This window comes from Phascolarctos cinereus, unplaced genomic scaffold (assembly GCF_003287225.1).
Source record: "Phascolarctos cinereus isolate Bilbo 61053 unplaced genomic scaffold, phaCin_HiC Scaffold_9;HRSCAF=440, whole genome shotgun sequence".
Taxonomy (NCBI): Eukaryota; Metazoa; Chordata; class Mammalia; order Diprotodontia; family Phascolarctidae; genus Phascolarctos; species Phascolarctos cinereus.
The window spans coordinates 34,811,205-34,831,363 of NW_027556402.1; the positions used below are offsets into that span (position 1 = coordinate 34,811,205).

General features: G+C 38.2%; 1 protein-coding gene across 10 annotated transcripts in view; it reads right to left on the reverse strand.

Moving 5' to 3' along the window:
* The window catches only part of RAP1GDS1 (Rap1 GTPase-GDP dissociation stimulator 1), a 219,318-nt gene that overhangs the window by 58,661 nt on the left and 140,498 nt on the right, over nucleotides 1–20,159 (reverse strand). For 9 of the 10 annotated variants that reach the window (XM_078148758.1, XM_078148757.1, XM_078148762.1 and 6 more), the window contains one exon: nucleotides 7,136–7,282. The exons of the other annotated variant lie outside the window; for it this stretch is intronic. In XM_078148758.1, coding sequence (XP_078004884.1) covers nucleotides 7,136–7,282 — 147 coding nt within the window. The remainder of the gene's footprint in view (nucleotides 1–7,135; nucleotides 7,283–20,159) is intronic. 10 annotated transcript variants of the gene reach the window in all.

The following is a 20,159-nucleotide window of genomic DNA, read 5'->3' on the forward strand; positions in this document are numbered from 1 at the left end:
TAAGTTAACAATTCATAGGAAAAAAAAATACAAGGCTTCTCTGTAGATTTGGAAAACATTTTATAAATGACTAAATTCATCTTATCCTTTTAATAGAATAGAGATAAATGGGCAATGTTGGAGAAAGGGGAGAATGAGAGAGAGAGAGAAAGGTGCAGATGGGGAGGGAAGTCATGAGAGGGAAGGGGAGAGAGAGAGACAGAGAGAGAAGAGAGAGAGAGAGAGAGAGAGAGAGAGAGAGAGAGAGAGAGAGAGAGAGAAGAGAGAGAGAGAGAGAGAGAGAGAGAGAGGGAGAGAGAGAGAGGGAGGAGAAGAGATGAAGAAGAAGAAGAAGAAGAAGAAGAAGAAGAAGAAGAAGAAGAAGAAGAAGAAAGAAAAAGAAAAAGAAGAAGACAACCACCTATATGTCAGATTAACATATTCTAAGGCAAATCCCATGTAAAATTGAGACTTACAAAAATTCATGTGCGGGAATTATTCTTTGCTTTATAAATGCATTTACACTATGGCGGCCACTTAATGTTACCAGTCTCCCTGTTTTAAATAATTCGATTTACAAATTCTGAATTTCACAAACTTCTTAAGAATGTACTAATTCAAAGCAGGAAGCATCTGTATAACAAATAAGAAAGTCCAAGTTCTAGCCATTGTCCTACTTATTTTAAACAATATTTAACATGAAAAAATTTTGGTAAGCAACCTGGGCAGTCCCTTAAAGTTGATACGTTGTAGGCAGATGTAGTAAGCAGTATTCACAAAGGTTCGCCTACTCAAGATCATTATTCTGTTCACAGCTTCTCTTATGATATGGCTTTCTAAAATGGCCCAGACATCAAATTCTCCATCTGTACAAATATTATCATCACCATCAATACAGCCATACCTATAACTAAATTAGTCTAATCTGTCCGATTTATTAGATGGAGCAGAAAACACAAGAACATAGGCTCTTTCCATAGTAAAGTGTTTGTTTTCAAAATCATTTGTGACAAATCTCCATGTAGGCTACATTTTTGATCTAAGAAATATTGTTTTAATTATTAACCATAAAGTTTCTGTTTCATGCACATGAGAAAAATCCAGAATTTACCAAGACGATACTTTGTAAACAGGACACTCTTCCTGTTTAAAAAAACACACACCAAAAAACAAATTCACAATTGGATTTACCCCCCAAAACAAAAGGCTTTCAAGTTCTAACAGACAGACAGCAATGAACACACAACTTAGTATATTCAATTGCAACAAGCTATGTTTGAAAAGAGGAGTACAACTGGAAAGCATTTCTATCTACGAAAAGAAAAGGAGGGAGTTAAAAAAGAAAACTTACTAGAGAAGACATATTGCTTAGCATGAAGGACATTTGTGATGTGAAGGTACAGAAGACAAACATAAAAATATCAATCAACAAATGATTTGGAGTGCCAACTCTGTGTAAGACAGAATCATATTTAAAAATGGATTATAGGCTCACAATTTAGAAATGGTGGAACTCTTAGAGCATCAACTCTTCAACCCCTTTCTGTTACAAGTGATGATACTCGGGAACACAGGAGTTTAGTGATTGGTCTAGGGCCACAAAGCACTGCTAGCCCTTTGGACATCCCAGTGATGACTGAATTTTTCATTTTGTTGTGACATTTTGGAACAAATACATAAAGTTTAGCATAAAATGACGGAGGAAGTGATGGGGGCGAAAGTGACCATAAGGCAGGTTTTAGGCACTGCTTCATTGGGGAGCCAAAATAAGTCTCTTAATGAATAAACTGAATGAAGCCTGTCTCAAGCAGGATAACAAGCACCAGAGATACTCTCTTCAGTTGCATGGCAAAATGATAAATGTCTCCCCACCAAGGTGATAGCACTTGCCCTACCTATGCCATCCCAAAATTACTTTGTATTTCCTTACAGGTTGTAAGGAAAATACAATTACATTCCTCAATAGAATGTAAGCTCCTTCAAGACAGGGTCCCTCTCTCTCTCTGTCTCTCTCTCTCTGTCTCTCTCTCTCTCTCTGTCTCTCTCCTCCCTCCCTTCCTCTCTCTCTCTCTCTCTCTCTCTCTCCTCTCTCCTCTCTCTCTCTCTCTCTCCTCTCTCTCTCTCCTCTCTCTCTCTCCCTCTCTCTCTCTCCCTTTCTCTCTGTCTCTCTCTCTCTCTCTCTGTCTCTCACCCTTTCTCTCTCTCTCTGTCTCTCTCCCTTTCTCTCTGTCTCTCTCTCCCTCTCTCTCTCCCTTTCTCTCTCTCTCTCTCTCTCTCTCTCTCTCTCTCTCTCTCTCTCTCTCTCTCTCTCTCTCTCTCTCTGTCTCTCTCTCTCTCTCTGTCTCTCTCTCTCTCTCTCCCTCTTTTTCCTCAATGGAATTCTGAAGTCCCTTTGAAGGTTGCATAGAACTTTTTCCTCTTTTCAGTTAGTTGGTTCTTTTAAAAGATTTTGGTTTTTTATTGTGAACTTAATGAGCACCAATAATTTTTTTTTCAAAATGAAATAGAAAGATGTCTTACTTTAAGAACACTCCATGCCGTTCCTTTTGACATTAGCTCCAATTTATCTTGTAGGTATCTTGTTCTTACATATCCTTTGCATGATGTTCCCCCCCCACCCCGTTAGACTGACAGCTCCTTGAGGTCAGGGGCTGTTTTTGCCTTTCTTGGTTTCCACAAGCACTGTGCCTGGCACATAGTAGGCATTTAATACTTGTTGATTTGATTCACAGATTTAAAACTGGATGGGACCTTAGAGGTCATCGAGTCCAATGCCCTTATTTTCCAGAGGAGGAACTGAGGCTAAGAGGTTAATTGCAGTTAAGTGACTTGCCCAGGGTTATGCAGTGTCTGAGGCAAGATTTGAACATGGGTCTTGCAGACTCCAAACCCAGTGCCCTATCCACTGTACCAACTACACAAGAAAACCCTAACTCATCTGAACTTAGAGGACCACGTACTTCTCCTACGGCCTATAATATTCTATTCATCATATGTGTATTTATTACCTACAATACATACCTTATCATTTCTACCAAATTATAAACTCCTTGAGGGCCAGGGCTCTGCCTAATTTACCATCATATCTGCCCTAGAACCGAGCACAGTGCTTCAACCTTGAAGAAACGCTGAAGAGAAATTAGAGATGATTATTTACTTGAGAGGATTCACTACAAGGTTCTTTTAAATAGCTATCTAATTGCATTTTATTAGGATTTAATTCACCAAAATATAATTTACACACATAGTATTCACTTCAATATCTGCTGAATAACACTGCATTTCTAGGACCACATCTATTGCTTCTGCATAAGTTGTAAAATAGCAGATAGTATGTGGTGTCACTAGAACACATTACTCATTCAATTGCTTAAATATTTGGGAAGAGTCTTGAGTCTGTTGGAAACTAGACATCATAACACTACGATTACTACTTTAGACGTAGACTTTTCTTTTCTTTTTTTTTGGCGAGGCAATTGGGGTTAAGCAACTTGCCCAGGGTCACACAGCTAGTAAGTGCCAAGTGTCTGGTCTGAGATTGGATTTGAACTTAGGTCCTCCTGATTCCAGGGCCAGTGCTTTATCTGCTGCACCACCTAGCTGCTCCAAGACTTAGACTTTTGGAGGATCCAAAGGGCTCAAAGCACCTATACTATATATTATCATTTTCACAACCTACTTCTCAAGCAGGGAGGACTTATATAAACAAAGTTTCATTTGATAGATTCAGAAATCGGACTTGCCCAAGTCATTTTAAGTCAACCAATGCCCAGACTAGAACCTCGACCTAAATTATTATCTGGGCCTTATCCATTAAGGGGACAAATAGCCAGAGTGTAGAAGTGTTTTCTTTAGAAAAGCTATATTGATGACTCTTCCAGCCAATTTTAATACTTTCATTGTCATAAGCATTTGCCTGGTTCCACAGAGAACAACAGGAAATGACAGTTTCTTAGCTACAAATAAGACTCCCGATACGTCTGTGGCAAAATTAACTTTCTATGTTAGAACAAGCAACTGTCATGCAAATATTCTTTACTTAAACTAGGACAAGCTGGACATGTTATTCAGGTTCTCCACCTCATCAGCTACATTCTCTTCCTCCTGAGGCCTCTCTCTTCTACTGGAATGGCAACTTTACTCCTTTCTCATCCTTCTGACTTCTCCACATTCTGGACACCTCCACTTTATGTATTGTTTTCTTATTTACATTTGTATCCACAGTGCCTGTCATATAATAAGCACTTACTAAAGTGCCCCATTTTTCTTTCTCTCTCTCTCTCTCTCTCTCTCTCTCTCTTCTCTCTCTCTCTCTCTCTCTCTCTCTCTCTTTTGCACTGGAAGGCAGTAATAAGTGTATTTAAAGAGAAACTTGCTGGAGGAGAGCTAATAAATATCAGGTACTTAATTTCTGAGAGTTCCATTGGTAGAGAAGTCTCTTCCAGGTACACAGAATAGTTTAATAACTGGTAAGGAAGACTAGATATTTGATTTGGAAAATCACTTTACTTCAAATCCTTTAGGTAAAATGGTAGACACTAGAGCAAAACTTTCAATATGAACAGTGTAGAACATAAAAAAAAATACATCAAAAAGCAGTGTAAAGAGACAACAAATGATCTCACAAACTGCTAACTAAATACAAAAAAGCATATGATAACAAAAAAACGGAAGAGAGACAAGGGGAATCAGGACTGGAGTACTTGCTTTTTGTAATAATAAATTTAATATTAAACTCTTTCTAAATCGTCCTTTCAAAACTCTGAAAGCTTAACTTGGAATCTGCATTAGATTTGAATTTAAATGTGATCCAAAAAGGTAAAACATAACTTTCCAAATAAGCTTAAAATTATTTCAATAGAGTATCTTCCATATTGGAAAAAAGCTGGTTTAAGGATATGCTATTAAAGCAGATTATGAACTCACTGATTCTCTACTTAGTGCTCAGCACATTGCTATTGGAGCACCATCTTTATTTCATGGGTAAAATGGCCCCTAGAAGTCATCGACTTGTCTTGTTGGCATGCTACCATTTGCGCACATCTCTACATCATGTTCTCATTAGCACCTCTGGGAAAGTGTGCGAAATGGCTTTGGGGAGCTCATCTCCATTTTAAAATGTTGAGCAAATGAGCTACTGTATGTTTTCTAAACAGGTTACTCAGCCACAAAGAACCATCTTTCGTGTAGAATAAGGAAGCCTATTTTCTCCCAGTATTGCATTAGTTACCATGATGATTTTTTGGTTTTTTGCCTTTTTCTCTTGTTTTGACAATTAACTCTTGGCTTATTTCTCCACATGCACAAATCCAAATGGAGTTCAAAGGAAATGGAAATAGCATGAATAATTGACTGCCAGTTTCTTATTTGTATCTCAGGTCCATATATTTTGTGGTCAGCTTTCAATTATTCATGGGCCAATTGTCCATTTTGTGGATAATCTAGATTTTTGCTCCTCCTTGCTCAACATCAGCTGAGAAGGTAGAAGGAAACAAAGGAAGGTATGTCAGTTAAAGCCGCTAATTTTTATCATGTCAGACTTGAAAGGAGGGAGATAATCTTTGTGGATTACCTATGAATTTTCATCTTTATGTTACCATGTGTACATTTCATGAAATTCAAAATTTAAAGGCACTGAGTATAAAAGTACTTCAATAGCCTAGAAATCATGTACTTTTAGAGTGGGGAAAGTTATTATTGCTATTTGAAGCTAACTAATCAGAAAACAGAGAAAACAATTTAACTGACAACTTTCCTATTATCTATGTGTCACGTAGTGTGCTAAGTGCTGGGGATACAAAAACAAAAGTGAAATGAGCCCTTAATGAAGCTTATGTTCCACTGGGGAAAATAACATGCATGTAAATAATTATACAATTATAATGTAAATAATTATAACATTTATAGATATAGCTAGGATAGATATGAATACAGATAAACAGACAGATAGTTAAATAGACATACAGAGACATAGATCAGACAGGTAGATACAGAGATAAAACATATGAAGCAGATACAAAGTGACCTTGGACAGGAAAATCGCCAGCAGCTTGGGCAACCCAGAAAGGCCTACTGTGGAAGGTGGCACCTGACGTGAGTCTTAAAGGAAGCCCCAGACACCTAGAAGCAGAGGTGAAGGGAAAGGGCTGGGAGACAGCAAGCCAGCACAAAGATGTGGAGCTTGAAAATGAAGTGAGTACGCCAGGATGGCTAGAATGTAGGGTATGTAGATGAGTGATGTGGAAGGAGGCTGGGCCAGGCTACGATGAGTTTTATCTGCAAAAGGAATGTATTTTTGATCCTAGAGGTAATAAGGAGCACTGGAGTAGATTTAGTTTATGAAGGGACATGATCAGACCTGCGCTTTGAGAAAATCACTTTAGCAACATTATGAAGGATGGATTTTTCAAATTTTTTTTTAAGAATGAAAGTTGGAAACAGATATATAGTAAATATAAGATACTTCAGATTTTTTAAATATAAATTTTATAAGGTTTACTTGTATTCTAAAATTGAAATTTTTACCTCTTTCCTACTCTGATACCCAATTAAAATCTATGATTTCATTGAAATGGTCATCTTTTCCATGACCTCTAGTCATGTAATTCATGATTTTAACAGTACTAGTGAATTGGCTCTTTATGAGGTGCTATGACCAGAAAAATTTATCACCTAATGGTCATATTTCTAAATGGAATCATTCTCTAAGACCAATCATTATATCCAGCTATAGAATATATGTATCTAAAAGGTGTTTACCAAAGCAATACACTAAATTAAGAAAACAACTTTTTAAATGTAGTAATTCCATAATCTTTCATGTCCTTTCCAACTATAAGACTGAATGGATTCTATAACTTAGATGACGAAACTTTATTACTGCTTTTGTAAACTTGTATATAAGAAAGATCAAGATCATTGACTAGTGCTATGAAGCAACCTTTAAAAAACCCAGTCTATAATTAATGTAAGTCTATTTTTGCATTTTGGAAGTATTATTTTATCTCAAATAGAAATCCTGTAATTTTATAATACAGCCTATGAATTCTTGATTGCATATTGCAATCATTTTGTTTGGATTTTTCATTTGAATGAGGATGATTTTTAATCTTCTTTTCCCCCAGAGATAAAGCAAGTTTTCAGGAGTTTTGTTTACCATTCTCATTGCTATAGTTCATCAGCATGCCACAAAAGACAGTCAAGAGCTTCTCACTGGCGGGGTCTGTGCTACTGCCCAGTGACCTGAGATGGCCAACTACAATTTGGGCACCACCTGCATGCTCAACTGCACTCCTGCCCTCATCTGTAAAACAAAGAGTTAAATTAAAAATAAAAAGCAAAAAAAGAACCTTACAATTCCAAACACAAAATACAACAGTAATACATCAACACAATCTTTAAACAGTAAGAGAAAAACAGTCCTGAACTGGACATCAAACTTGTTTGAATGAATGAGTGGTTTTAGACAAACTTAGTTGAAATGGAGTAAGAGAACAAATGCAACCATTTCTCTTGGAGGAAAAAAAAGATAATTTTCACTTGTTAGATGAAGGAGATTATTGTTCTATTGTAATTGGGGTTTTCTCTTCACCAATATCAATCATCGTCATCATTATCCAAAACTTTCATACAGAGGAAGAAAGTGAATTTTTATTGGCAGTCTTCATTTTTCTCAGATTGGCGACCAAACAATATACTAATCTGTCAACAACTTTCAAATATAAATTGTAGAGTAGCCAACTCTCCAAAAAACCCCAAACCAACCAAACCAAAAAACAGTTTAAGATCTAGTGAGATGACCTAGGTCACCACAGGGCCGTCCTGAAGTTTGAACATGCCTGCTGTCACTACAAAAAGTAGTCCAAAACTATCTTCAAAATTTACTTCTTTTACATTTTTCTCTATCTCCTTTCATTCTAGAGAGTACAGTTAAATGCTCACTTCAACGTTTTCTTCTTCACTACCACAACAAGGCCCAAATTTTTAAGAACTTCCAAATGCTTCCATTGAATTTCCACTGCTTTTACTTCAAAAGCATTTGGTATACATATTACCTCATTTAACAGTTCCTCCAACTTTCTAACCTTTAAATGTTCACAAGAAAGGAAGACAGACATTTGCTTTTCAAGAAAGCAAATATACTCCAAAAAAATCAAAATTAAACACACACACACAAAATATAATTTAGATTCTGTCTCAAATTTTCTCTCTCTCTCCCTCCTTTCCTCCCTCCCTCCCTCCTTTTGATTATCTGCTATTCTGGACTCTCTGACAACTTAGTTCTACTGTAATATCATGGGTAATCAGGAGTAAGCTACAGACTATTTATTGTAAGTTTAAATCTCTGTTCAAAAATTGTGTGCCACCAAATGAAAGAAAATCTGTAAAGAAAAGTTGTTAAAAAGATAGATGCTGAGATTTACAATAAAACAATGAAACAAACAAAAAACTCATAGGAGTATTTGCCGTTTCTTTCCCTAACTTCACATTGGAAAAGAAAAGGGATCAATAACATACATATTTTTTAAATATGGGGACTTCAAATGAAAATGTGTTCTTCTTCTTCTTCTGTACCTATAAAAATCAATGACAGTAAGAACCTGTACGGCATTGCAAATCAAATACTTCAAGTCTTACAAGTCCAATAAACACACTTTACGGTGTCTCATTTTGAATACAAATTGTACCAATTGTAATTGCATGAATCTTACAGTTACCAAATATTTAAGACAGCTTTCTGGTTAGCTAGTAGGAGATTTACATAGTATTTTGACTGTGATTGTTTATTTTTAAAAGATTTTCATGAGACTCCTAAGTGACTGTATACTTCAGGCACAATTCTACAGGCTGTGATGAACAATTTCTGCACTTCTGTATGTGATTTTAATACCCATCACCACAATAAAACTGAATGTTCAAGAGACATTCTGAGTTGTTACATCTGGAAACTAAGTCTTCACTATTTTGTTATAGTAACATAACACTTCACCAGGAAACAGAGTATAATTGCTTTCCCATTATATCTATACTATCCCCCCTACCCCAATTCCTGTGTTCTTTAATCCTAATGTACTGTACAGAGCAGCTGGGCCTCTTCACATATTCATCCCTTTCCATCAGCAAAATTAACTCCAGGGCTTTAAATCTAGTGAGAATCCAATACTTCCATCACTGTTCAGCATCCCCGTAGCAAATGAAACAAAATTGTGAATAGCATGGTTATTAGATCTCCCATAACATAAAACAAGGAGGAGAAACAAAATCCTTATGATCATAGGTAACACAGGGATAGCTCCAGCTGCAGAGCTCCATTCTGTCACGCACAAGCTACACACTAAGCATGATGGATGAATTACAGTCAAATAATAACTTTGGGACCTTTGGTCAGTTTGTCATAAATGAATATTCTGAGTGCATTTTACCCTTGCAAAAATATCATGAGAGTATCACCTCCCTATCTTTAAAAATCATCCCATTCAATGAAGTCACTTATTAGATTAGCCTTTTCTGGCTGTTTTCTCACTACCGATTTTATTGAGTTTGTGACCCATTAAAACCTTAGATCTTTCTCATGTGAGATACATTTGCTACACCTTTCCCATTTTGTACTTGTGAAAAAAAAACAACAAACTTTTGCACCCAGGTATAGGATGTTACAACTAACCAAATTAAATTTCATCTTATGATATTTGGTCGTAATTTTAGCCTGTCAATATTTTCATGCCATCTGCAAAACTGATTTTTTAAAAATTGCCACCTAAGTCTTCATGTACATAGACTGATAAAACAACGTTGACTCAAACACTGCCAGGCCTTCCAGTCTCTAGTTCTAAATTCCCTAATAGGTCTAGTCATTCAACCTGGATCCACCCAGCTGTACTGTCAGGACACAAAGATAGTCTGAGAGGGTGTCATAGGCTGGGCTGAAATCCAGGTGCATTAAGTCACAGTCATAGAATGTGAGCATTGGAAGGGACCTGAGAGTCCCTCTAATCTAATCTGCACCCCAAAAAAAGAATCCCTTCTCCCCCACACCCAGCTTTTGAAGACGTCAAGAGAATGCATCTGTTGATGCAGCTATTTCCATCACCATGTTTGTCCATTATCCAAATCTTCTATTTACTCATGTTGCCAGAAGGATTGTTTGGAGGATATGGGAGTAAAGGATAGTTGGGGGTTTTTCAGAAGGAATTTAAAGTGGGCCAAATAGCTGATGGAGACTGAATAGTAAACCTACACAGTAGTAACACTTAGATAAAATAATCTGGTTTGTACCTCATACACTGCTAGGAATTACTTTACATTCTATTTATGTACACGTGTCATATCCTCAAACTAAACTGTACATTCTATGAAAGTAGCAAATGATGCTTTATATATTCTCTAATGCCTAGCACTATTCTGTATAGAGTACCTGATATATTGAACTGAGTAGAAATTTGAATTATATACTTTGGAAAAAGCCTTATTAATAAAAGTTCCCAATAAAATATATTTAAAAGCATGTTTTTTCCCCCAACTTGCTCCAATCTTACCATTTCTATTATTATTAGCCTTCTATAAACAGAAATCATCATAGAACCTTTGAGAAGGATCAAGGATCTGGATATCAAAGTCTCAATTACAGTTATTTTTACTTGTTTCTCTACAAATAAAATTAAAGCAGGTCTCACAACCACAATCAGGAATCCCACGATCTGCAGCAAATACAGCTTAATGGAGAGAGTGTGGTTTGGAATACAGTTCCAAGGTATGGCCATGTCTGTGTATGGTAAAGGTAGATTACTAATGGAAACTGAAGAGGTTGAGAACTACTACAAGCCAGGTGATGAATTTATTGGGGAAGAAGAAGAATGACTGGAGGTCCATAGATGATTAAGCATGGCCACAGCTGAGACGTATGGGTAACTGGGAAAAGATATTTTTGCCTAAGCAAAACCTGCAAAGTGAATAGATTAAAGGAAAAAGAGGTGGGATTTGATAATGCAGAGGAATATTAAGTAGTACAGTCAACAAGTCAAGGTACTCATTAGAATGGTGGGCCTCTATAGATATGACTCTGATAGTGACCTTTACTTGGTAATTAGCCTAGTTGGTTAACTGGAGTGCTTTTTTGGTAGGAACTGCAGGAGGGGGCAGATTACTTGTTTGAGAAGAAACATCCATTTACTGAGTACTTATTTAATGCTTATGGTATTGGGAGACTGAGAGGTTTGAGACAGAGTAACTGCCTTCAAGGAATTTACAAAAAGTAGGGGGTGGTCATGCATCATCTTCACCACTGACTCACACTTTCCAGTCCCCATGTCTGTAATGCTTCCCCTTCTCACTTCCACTTCATTTCCTTTGTTTCTTTCAAGGCCTAGCTCTAGTTGTCTCTTTAATTAGACTACTAGCTTCTTGATGGCAGGAACCTTTTCTTCTTTTTGGCCTTTCTTTGTATCCCAAGCACTTACCACAATGCCTAACCCATAGCAAGCTGACTCATTCCCAAACTGATCCTGGGTGTGAGAAGAGAAAGGGTTTTTTTGAGATCATTTCTAGAAATAGCTTTCATTTCTAAATGCTTTTTACTCAGTTTTTGTGGTTTAACTATTACCTTTTTAAAAATGTCTCCTCAGAAAACCCACAAGTTCCAAATATAAAATTCAAAAAAGCATTTTAAACAAATTATCCCTACTTATACATAATGTTAATTTTCCTTCCAATCTTTTATTATTTGCTCAATTATAGAAGCTTGTATCTGCATTCTGGTTATGTACTCTTCTACTCCAGTTGGTTATTTCCCACCAGAAGCCATAATCCTTCGTGACAAGAGAAATGGTTACGGGAGCAATGATTATGAGGTGACACACAGAACAATATCATAACATGTAGGAAATAGGCGGCATATGCTGATCACTCATGTCGCATTAGTGATTATTAGCAGTTAATATCAAGGAATAATGAAGAAACAGAACAGAGTAGAGAAGCAAAAAAGAAGAAGAAGAAGCAATTAAGCACAGTAGCTCCATGTTTAATAAACCCAAGAGCACAAACTACTGGATGAACAACAAATCTCTAATTCAATAAGAATCCTGTGAAAGCTGGAAAATAGTTGATTTAGGCCAACATCTTCCATGCTATAATACAAAGGGCTCCAAACAGAATTGCCATCTAAATGTACAAAAGTGGAGGTGGGAGAGAAGGAAAGACTTTCCAGATACATGGTTAAAAGGAGAATTCTTAACCAAACAAGTAATAAAAGGGATCACAAAAGATAAAATAGATGAATTCAATTATACAGCACAAAACTGTAAAGCTCTGTGAAAATATAATCAACGCAGCTAGACTACAAAGACAAAATGGGAAAAATCATCCAAAATCTGTGATAAAAGCCTGTGAAGTACCATGACTTAGTAGAAGGAGAAAGGGGTATGGGGGAGAGACAGCATGTACATAACTAGGGCTGGATTTAGAGTCAAGAAGGCCTCAGTTCAAGTCTTGCTTCAGACACATCCTGGGCAAATCACTTAATCTCTCCATGGGCTAGGAAATTCTCTAAGGCTAAAAGTTGCACAGAAGGTGCCTACTTTCATTTGTAGAGGTAGTTTCTTCTACCTGGAGATCACTATGTCAATGGAATTATAAGCCCTGTCCCTATCCCCATCCCCTATTATATGGATGTATGTATAACTGATGAAAATAAAAGACCAAGAGACATTCTCCATAAAATAGGTGGTCAAAAGAAAAGAGTAGTTGTCAGAAGAATGTAAACTATCAACAACCATATGAAAAAGTAGTATATATCACTAGAGAAATGAAAATTAAAACAACTCCTGAGATTTTACTTCACATCCATCAAACTGGCAAAGATGATGAAACACTGAGATAGACAATGTTAGAGGAGCAATGGACTATTTCACTGTTGGTGGAGCTATGACTAGGTCCAACCATTTATCCTGAGAAACAAGGAGATGGGAAGATTTGTATGAACAGACAGAATGAAATGAGAAGAACCCAGAGAATTTACAGAATTGATAACATAATGTAAATGAAAACCACACTAAAACATAGCAGAAGAGACAGAGGTTATGGGCCAATCTTGGGTTAAATTCTTTTCTTTCAAATACCTTATACTACTACTTCTCTCCTTTCTCCCCTCTCATAGGACTGTTCTTCATACTCACTGAAAAAAACAAAGAGGCCAATGACTCTAATCCCCAATTCCACATTTCAAATTACCTTTGCATTATATCTCAGGTTGTCTAGTCTCCAAGGAAGAAATGGTCCTTCTCTTTGCTAATGTCAAACTTGCCCTCCCCGACATCCCTCCAGTAGCTTACTATACAGTAGCATCTCATCTATCTCCCAAAGTTTTAATGTCTTCTTATCTAGACTGGGTTCTCCCCTCCTGCCTTCAAAAATGCCCAGGTCTCTACCATACTTTAAAAATCTTCACTTGACCCTATATTTCTTCAAACAATCATCTTATGTCTCTATTCCCCCCCTCCTCCCGACAGTCACACTCCCAGAAAAAGCTGTCTACATTCCTTGCCTCCACTTTCTCAATGCCTACTCACTTCTCAACTTCTTAGAATCTGGCTTCTGCCTGTACCATCACCTGATGTTTCCAAGGTCACAATTTCTTTATTGCTACATACAACAGCCTATTTTTAGTTCTCATCCCTGTTGAATTCTCTGAAGTGTTGACTACTCTTTTCCTTCTATCTACTTTCTGGGTTTTTGTGACTCTGGTCTAAGAGTCTCTTTGTACCAGTAAAATTAATATTTCTTAAGTATTCTTTGCAGGATCAACATCTGTGTCCTGACCATTATGGTGCTCTTCCCTATGTTCTCTTCCTCACTCTCTTTTTATGATATTTTCAACTTTCATCTATCATTTCTATACAGATGACTCTAAAATATACACATCTAGTCCTCATCTCTCTCCAGAGCTTCAGTCCTACATTCCCAAATTCCAGCTGGACAGGTCCACCTCAAACAAAGACAACCCATGTATTCCCTTAAACCACTACTCATAACTTCCCAGTTTTTCTCAGGGGTATTCTTTTAATCCTCATGTTAGCAGCTTAGAAGCCATGCTTGACTTTTAACGTTCTCACTCATCCTCCTTATCACATCAGTTGATAAATCTTGTCCATTTCACTTCCTCAACATATCTTGCATCTAGTAGTATGCTGATAAGTGTAAAACTCTCAAAAAAACCCCTATGCACGACACATTTTAATATGTAACATTAACATTTTCTCTATTACTTTCTTAAGTCTAGACAGTCCATAAAACAATAAATCAAGCCTTGATGTGTAGCATCTGCCAATTCCTAAGGTATAAATGCTTACACTGAACATTTAACAATCGGCTCGAGAGCTGGTACGAATGGCCTCCAGCATTCCTCTGCTTGCATCAATCCCTTTCTCTCAACTCACACTACAAACATCCTATAGTCCAGACCCTCAATGCCTCTCATCTGATCTCCTGCTCCCATAGCCTTCTTAATTGGTCTCCCTTCATCCAGTCATCGTCCTCTCCAATTCATCCCTTGTATAGCTGCCAAACTGATATTGCTAAAGCACAAGGCTAACCTTGACACTCCCCTGCTCAAGAAGCTTCGGTTGCTCCTCTATTATTTTCAGGATAAAATACAAACTCTATTTGGCATTTAAAGTACTTCATTATATGGCTCTAGCTTCTTTCCAGACTTACTACATATTATCACCAGTTCCCACACTTGACACTCCACCCAGAATGGACTATTTCTTGTTGTCCACATGACATTCAGGCAGCTAGGTGGTACAGTGCCGGGTGTGGAGTCAAGAAGACTCATCTTCCTGAGTTCAAATCTGGCCTCGGAAACTTACCAGCTGTATGATTCTCGGCAAATCACTTAACCCTGTTTGCCTCAGTTTCTTCATCTGTAAATTGAGCTGGAGAAGGAAATGGCAAACTACTCCAGTATCTTTGCCAAGGAAACCCCAAATGGGGTCACAAAGAGGCAGACATGGCTGAAATGACTGAACAAAAACAACAACATGGCATTTTATCGTATGCCTGAGTGCTTTTGCGATGCTGTCACCCCTGGCGGAGATGCTTTCCATCCCTTTCTGAATTCTCTCCTTTTGGGTGTCTTTCCATTCCCTCTATCCCCTCCCTGCCCCTGCCCCAAGTGGGTTGGTTCACATCTCCATGGCTATGCACTAGAAGAGCGTGGCTTTTCTTTGTCAAGGAGTGGCCTGCACAGTAATAAGGGCAGACAGCTCAGCAGATGGTGCTGAAGTCACGCCAACTGCTGCAGAGGACAGCCCTGCAAACACAAGACATGCAGAGATGCCCAGGACAGAGCGGAAAGACAGTGAGTACCCTGCAAACTGGGGGCAAGAACATATGATGCTCCAGAGCACCCATGGACATCGGCAGCATGTTCTGCGGCATGACGCAGGGAGACACACTGGTCAGCAATGTGCCCTGGCCACAAGCAGCCTGGCCATGGAGATTCCTGACTGGGTTTGCCACATGTATTTCCTGGACACAGCCACCTGTGGGAGAGTACACCAATATGGGCACATGGGGATCTTTTCTTGCCCCTTTATCTGTTATGCTGTTTGATGACTTGTTTCTTATTTTGAACTAATGTGTCTTCTGGCTGGCTGGTGTAAAAACACATCAGTGGAGATTCATAAGCTGTGGTTTTGAGCTCATGGCTTTTGGGGGGCACTATGTATAAAGGAGGAAGGGCCCAGGGGTTACATAAGCATCTTGCACAAAAAGGAAGCTACCCTAAGGGTGAATGTAGTCTGAAAAGTCATTCCAGATATCATCAGTTAACATTCATGCACCTTCTACTGCGCTCACGGCGGCGTCATGGGTGTGAGCGTATTTGACACAGAACAAACAAGCCAGTTTTTATAGCTTGACCACTAGGGTCAAGGCCCTGAGTAACTACAAATATTGCAAATACACTGGCTTTCCAAAGAGCTAATCTTTGTATTGCCAGAGCTAATCGACAAGTTTAACGGAAAAAATTATCTTTTCTATTTCAACATATTTTCGTGGTTGAAGAAACCAGAATGGTTTGATAGAATGAGTACTGTACTTGAATTTGGGAAGTCTGAGATCTATCTCTAAATCCAAAGCTGCTTCACTGGATGACTTCAGAACAGGCACACTCAAAGACTTCTGTCACGATGAAAATTTTTTCTAATGGTTGCACCTGTCTAACTTAAATTGTGAACATGTGACAAAGATCCAGTTCTGAGAAACATTTTCTCCATTTCCCCCGGCAAATCTCCCCCAGTGTGGCCGTGAAGTGATGACAGTGAAAACAGGAAGAAAAACATAATAAAGCTGGCTTTAAAACCTGTCAGCCATGCACTTTAACAGAAATCCCACTTAGCATTCAGCAGCTATGAGCCAACTGGCACAATATCCATTACTGAGAAACGGCTTAGGTTTCAAAATGGCAAAACAACCTTGCAAGATTATGGTATCCAGATGTGACTCCTCTCGAGGGCCATGGATCAACTTCATTAGTGACAATGCCAACACTGATGGAAGAATTTGAAAGCCCCATGATTAACAAGTAACCAATGGTGTCCTTTAAATAATGAATATTTAGAAGCCAGTGACAAGAAAATCTGCACAGTCTCATGGGATTATAAAATTTCCTTCTGAAGTCAGGTCTTTGACCTTATACACATCTAGGTATTGCTGGGAAGGCAGACGTTTTTCAAAGAATTACATTTCCCTCTGGTAAACTCGACAACTTTCTTTTAAATGTAAGCACACATAGCTAAGGAAGTTAAAAACAACAAAATACCTTATCTGAGATTCAAACATAAAATGACTATGATCATGATACTTCTCCCCATGACTGTCTCTCAGATTGGCCTGGATGAGAGCACAAACACATGGACTGAAAACCTTCTTAATAACCAAGGTATATAATATAAAATAATAATATAAACATAAAATACCCAAGGGGATGGTCTGAAGCTATATTTCAGGTTACAATTAGAGCTACTCCCAAGAGTAGCACAGAGGGCAGCCTGCCATACTATACTGACCAAAACAAACAAAAAGAAACATACACTGACCTGCAGTGGAACCTGGCAGTTAGGAAGATCTGGGTTCAAGCCTTGCCTCTGACACATGCTCGTTTTGGAACCAAGGAGAAAAATGCCTTTATCAACATCTCAGTTCCCCAGGCAACTCTTGTAAGACTATACATTGCAGGTGAATAACTGATCTACCTTGGTGGAAGGAGCTTCTACACTGGGAATTCCTCATACCGATGAAATCACGGATCTAACCCTCCCCCTACTCCTATCACATCGGTGAAAGTCTGCAAAACTGAGTTGCTTCTAAAATCATGGAAACTCAGACCCTTCGACTGACTGCTCTGACCACTCTCCCATTTGTCTTCCACCCTGTTGGCACTCCTGTATCCACTCACTTAACTTTTTTCCCTACCCAGTATCATATGCTTGCTTATCTATAGTGTCTTCACATTTATTAGCAAGAGCGGCTGAGGAGGTAGAGACAGGAAAAGACAGGAAGCTGTGGGGAGAGGAGCCAAAGCTGTGGTGCAGCACCAATGGTGCCTCTGCTCTATCAGCCTGCCACCTGCATAATGGGATAAATGTGGCTGCAGCTGCCCCTCAATGTCACCTTGGCCAGGGGAAAAAATCCCAGGTCTGCAAAGCATAGGAAAAAGGGAATTATGGGAGTAAAAGGGGCAGAGTCAATATTACCATTACAAAGAAAGTCTTAGTTTTCTGTTTAGGCTTCTTTTTAGGTCATACAGTCCATATTTTGGCCATGCAGGAATGTGCTACTATTTCATATTTTCTCAAAACCAATGAACAAAGTTAGGTAGGACATGCCTGTATTTTCTGATACATACATACATACATACATACATACATACATACATACATAAACACACATGCACAAATCCTGCTGCAGCAACTCTAAGGAAATTAGACTTGTAAACTGTAGGAAAGAACAGGCTTTAGTACAACTGAAATCAATACACTGGAAATGTGACTTGATAATGAAAATTAGTCTATCATGGGATGCCAGAGATACGACTTCCTTAGGAAAGCATTTAAGACCTTCAAACAACTGTATTCAGAACATAGTGTATATAGGCAGCTAGAGTCAGAAGGCCCAAGTTCAAATTCAGCCTCTAACACTAACTGTGATTCTGGGTAAGTCATTCAATCTTAGTCTGTCTCAGTCTCTTTTTCCATAAGATGTGGATAACAATAGTATCTACCTCCCAAGGTTGTTGCGAGAATAAAATGATACAATATTTGCAAAGAACTATATTGTTAGTGTTCAGTCATTCAGTTGTGTCTGACTTCATGACCTTGTGGACCCCAGCACGCCCGTGCTGTTCGGGGGGTGTTCCTGGCAAAGAGTGGTTTGCCATTTCCATCTCCAGTGGATTAAGGCAAAGAGAGGTTAAGTGATTTGCCCAGGGTCACACAGCTAGTTAGTGTTTGAGGCTGAATTTGAACTCAGGTCTTCCTGATGACAGACCCAATGCTCTAGCCCCTACGCCACCTACTGTCTATATATAAATGCCTATAAAGTACTACATGAATGCTAGCTATTATTATTAACCACAGGTCAACTATATTTCTTTAATTTCTTTTTCAGTTATAAGATCCTACTTTACTAGATTGGTTTCCTCACTTTTCCTCAAACGCATCTTGCCCCTTCTTAGCTCTGTGACTTTGCTCATGCTGAAATACCCTCTTAATCTTCCCTGTTTCACACCCACCAGTTCCTTCAAGGTACACGTTAAGACTCAACTGATCTCCTTCAAGAAGCCTTCCATAACCAATCAGCCACTAACCACTCTATATTTTGTGTTTCTTTAATATCATGGTATTCAATTCTCCCTATATCATCACATACTTGCCAATATCTTCTGTGTTTCATGCAGCCATACACCCCTTTTCCAACTAGCTCATAAGACCGAGAGCAGGGAGGCCCGCGTTGTGTTGCTGACTCTGCAATAATTTGGTTGTGTGACCAAAGGCAGGCAAATCACCAAACCACTTTGGGCCTCAATTTCTTCACTTACAAAGTGAGGGAAATTTGACAGAATGATTCTCTCTATTCTAAGTCATAATCCTCTGATACTTAGTATATTACCATGCATATAACCAGAGAATAACTTTTTTTAAAATCAAGAGTGAATGATCCTTATCAGTATTTCAGTAACCCTAAAACTTTGGATTTACTTAATTTATTTCCTTTTAAAGGAATCTTGGTGGAAAAAAAATCTGACATACTTGTGGCAAATAAATTAGAAATATCTTTTTTTTAAAGCTATGCTGGAAACTGATTTCTGAAACTGTGTCTGCTGAATTACGAAGCACTGTAATGTTCAAAATTGGCTTTGAAGTACTTTGTTCTAAAGAACAGAGAAGTGATTTAGAAAATGCTTTAAAAGTCAAAACAGTTACAATGAAAGTATTCATGGGTATAATTTTTAAAAGAACACACCAGTCAATTGATGATACTTTTAGATTCCATCATTATTGGGCTCTGAGAAACTAATTTTATGTTCATTAGGATAATAGGATTACAGATTTAGAGATGGAAGAGAACTTCTTAGAGGCCAGCTAATTTAACTCCCTCATTGTAACTTGTTGAGAGCCAGGAACTGCATCAAGGCCCCCTGAATGTGAATCTGGCACTTTTCCCTCTGTACCTCTTACGACTTATACGACACACTGTAGGTGATGAATTAAAAACTTTGGACCAACAGAATTAGTCATCTTTTACATAAAGAAAAAAGAAACAGAGGATCTTGTCCTAATATCCTCAAGGTCAAGTTGCAAGGGGGTGATCAGTACTCTTAGGCCACAGGACTCACTTGGCAAGAAAATCAATATTGTGAAGGTTATAAAGGTAAGTGGAAAGTGCTAATATAGTCAACTCCCTCCCCGAACCCCATCTAATTAGCAATGTGAACTTAATGGGTACCTACATTATTTTGCCATGCTAGATTTCTGAGTTCCCACTAACATGTACTGCTAACAGCACAAAATGCTTGTGGTTTTCAAGTGGGTGGAGCACTGGACCTGGACTCACGAAGCCCTGAGTTCAAATCCAGTCTCAGATATATACTAGCTGTGTGACTCTGGGCAAGTTACTTAACCTCT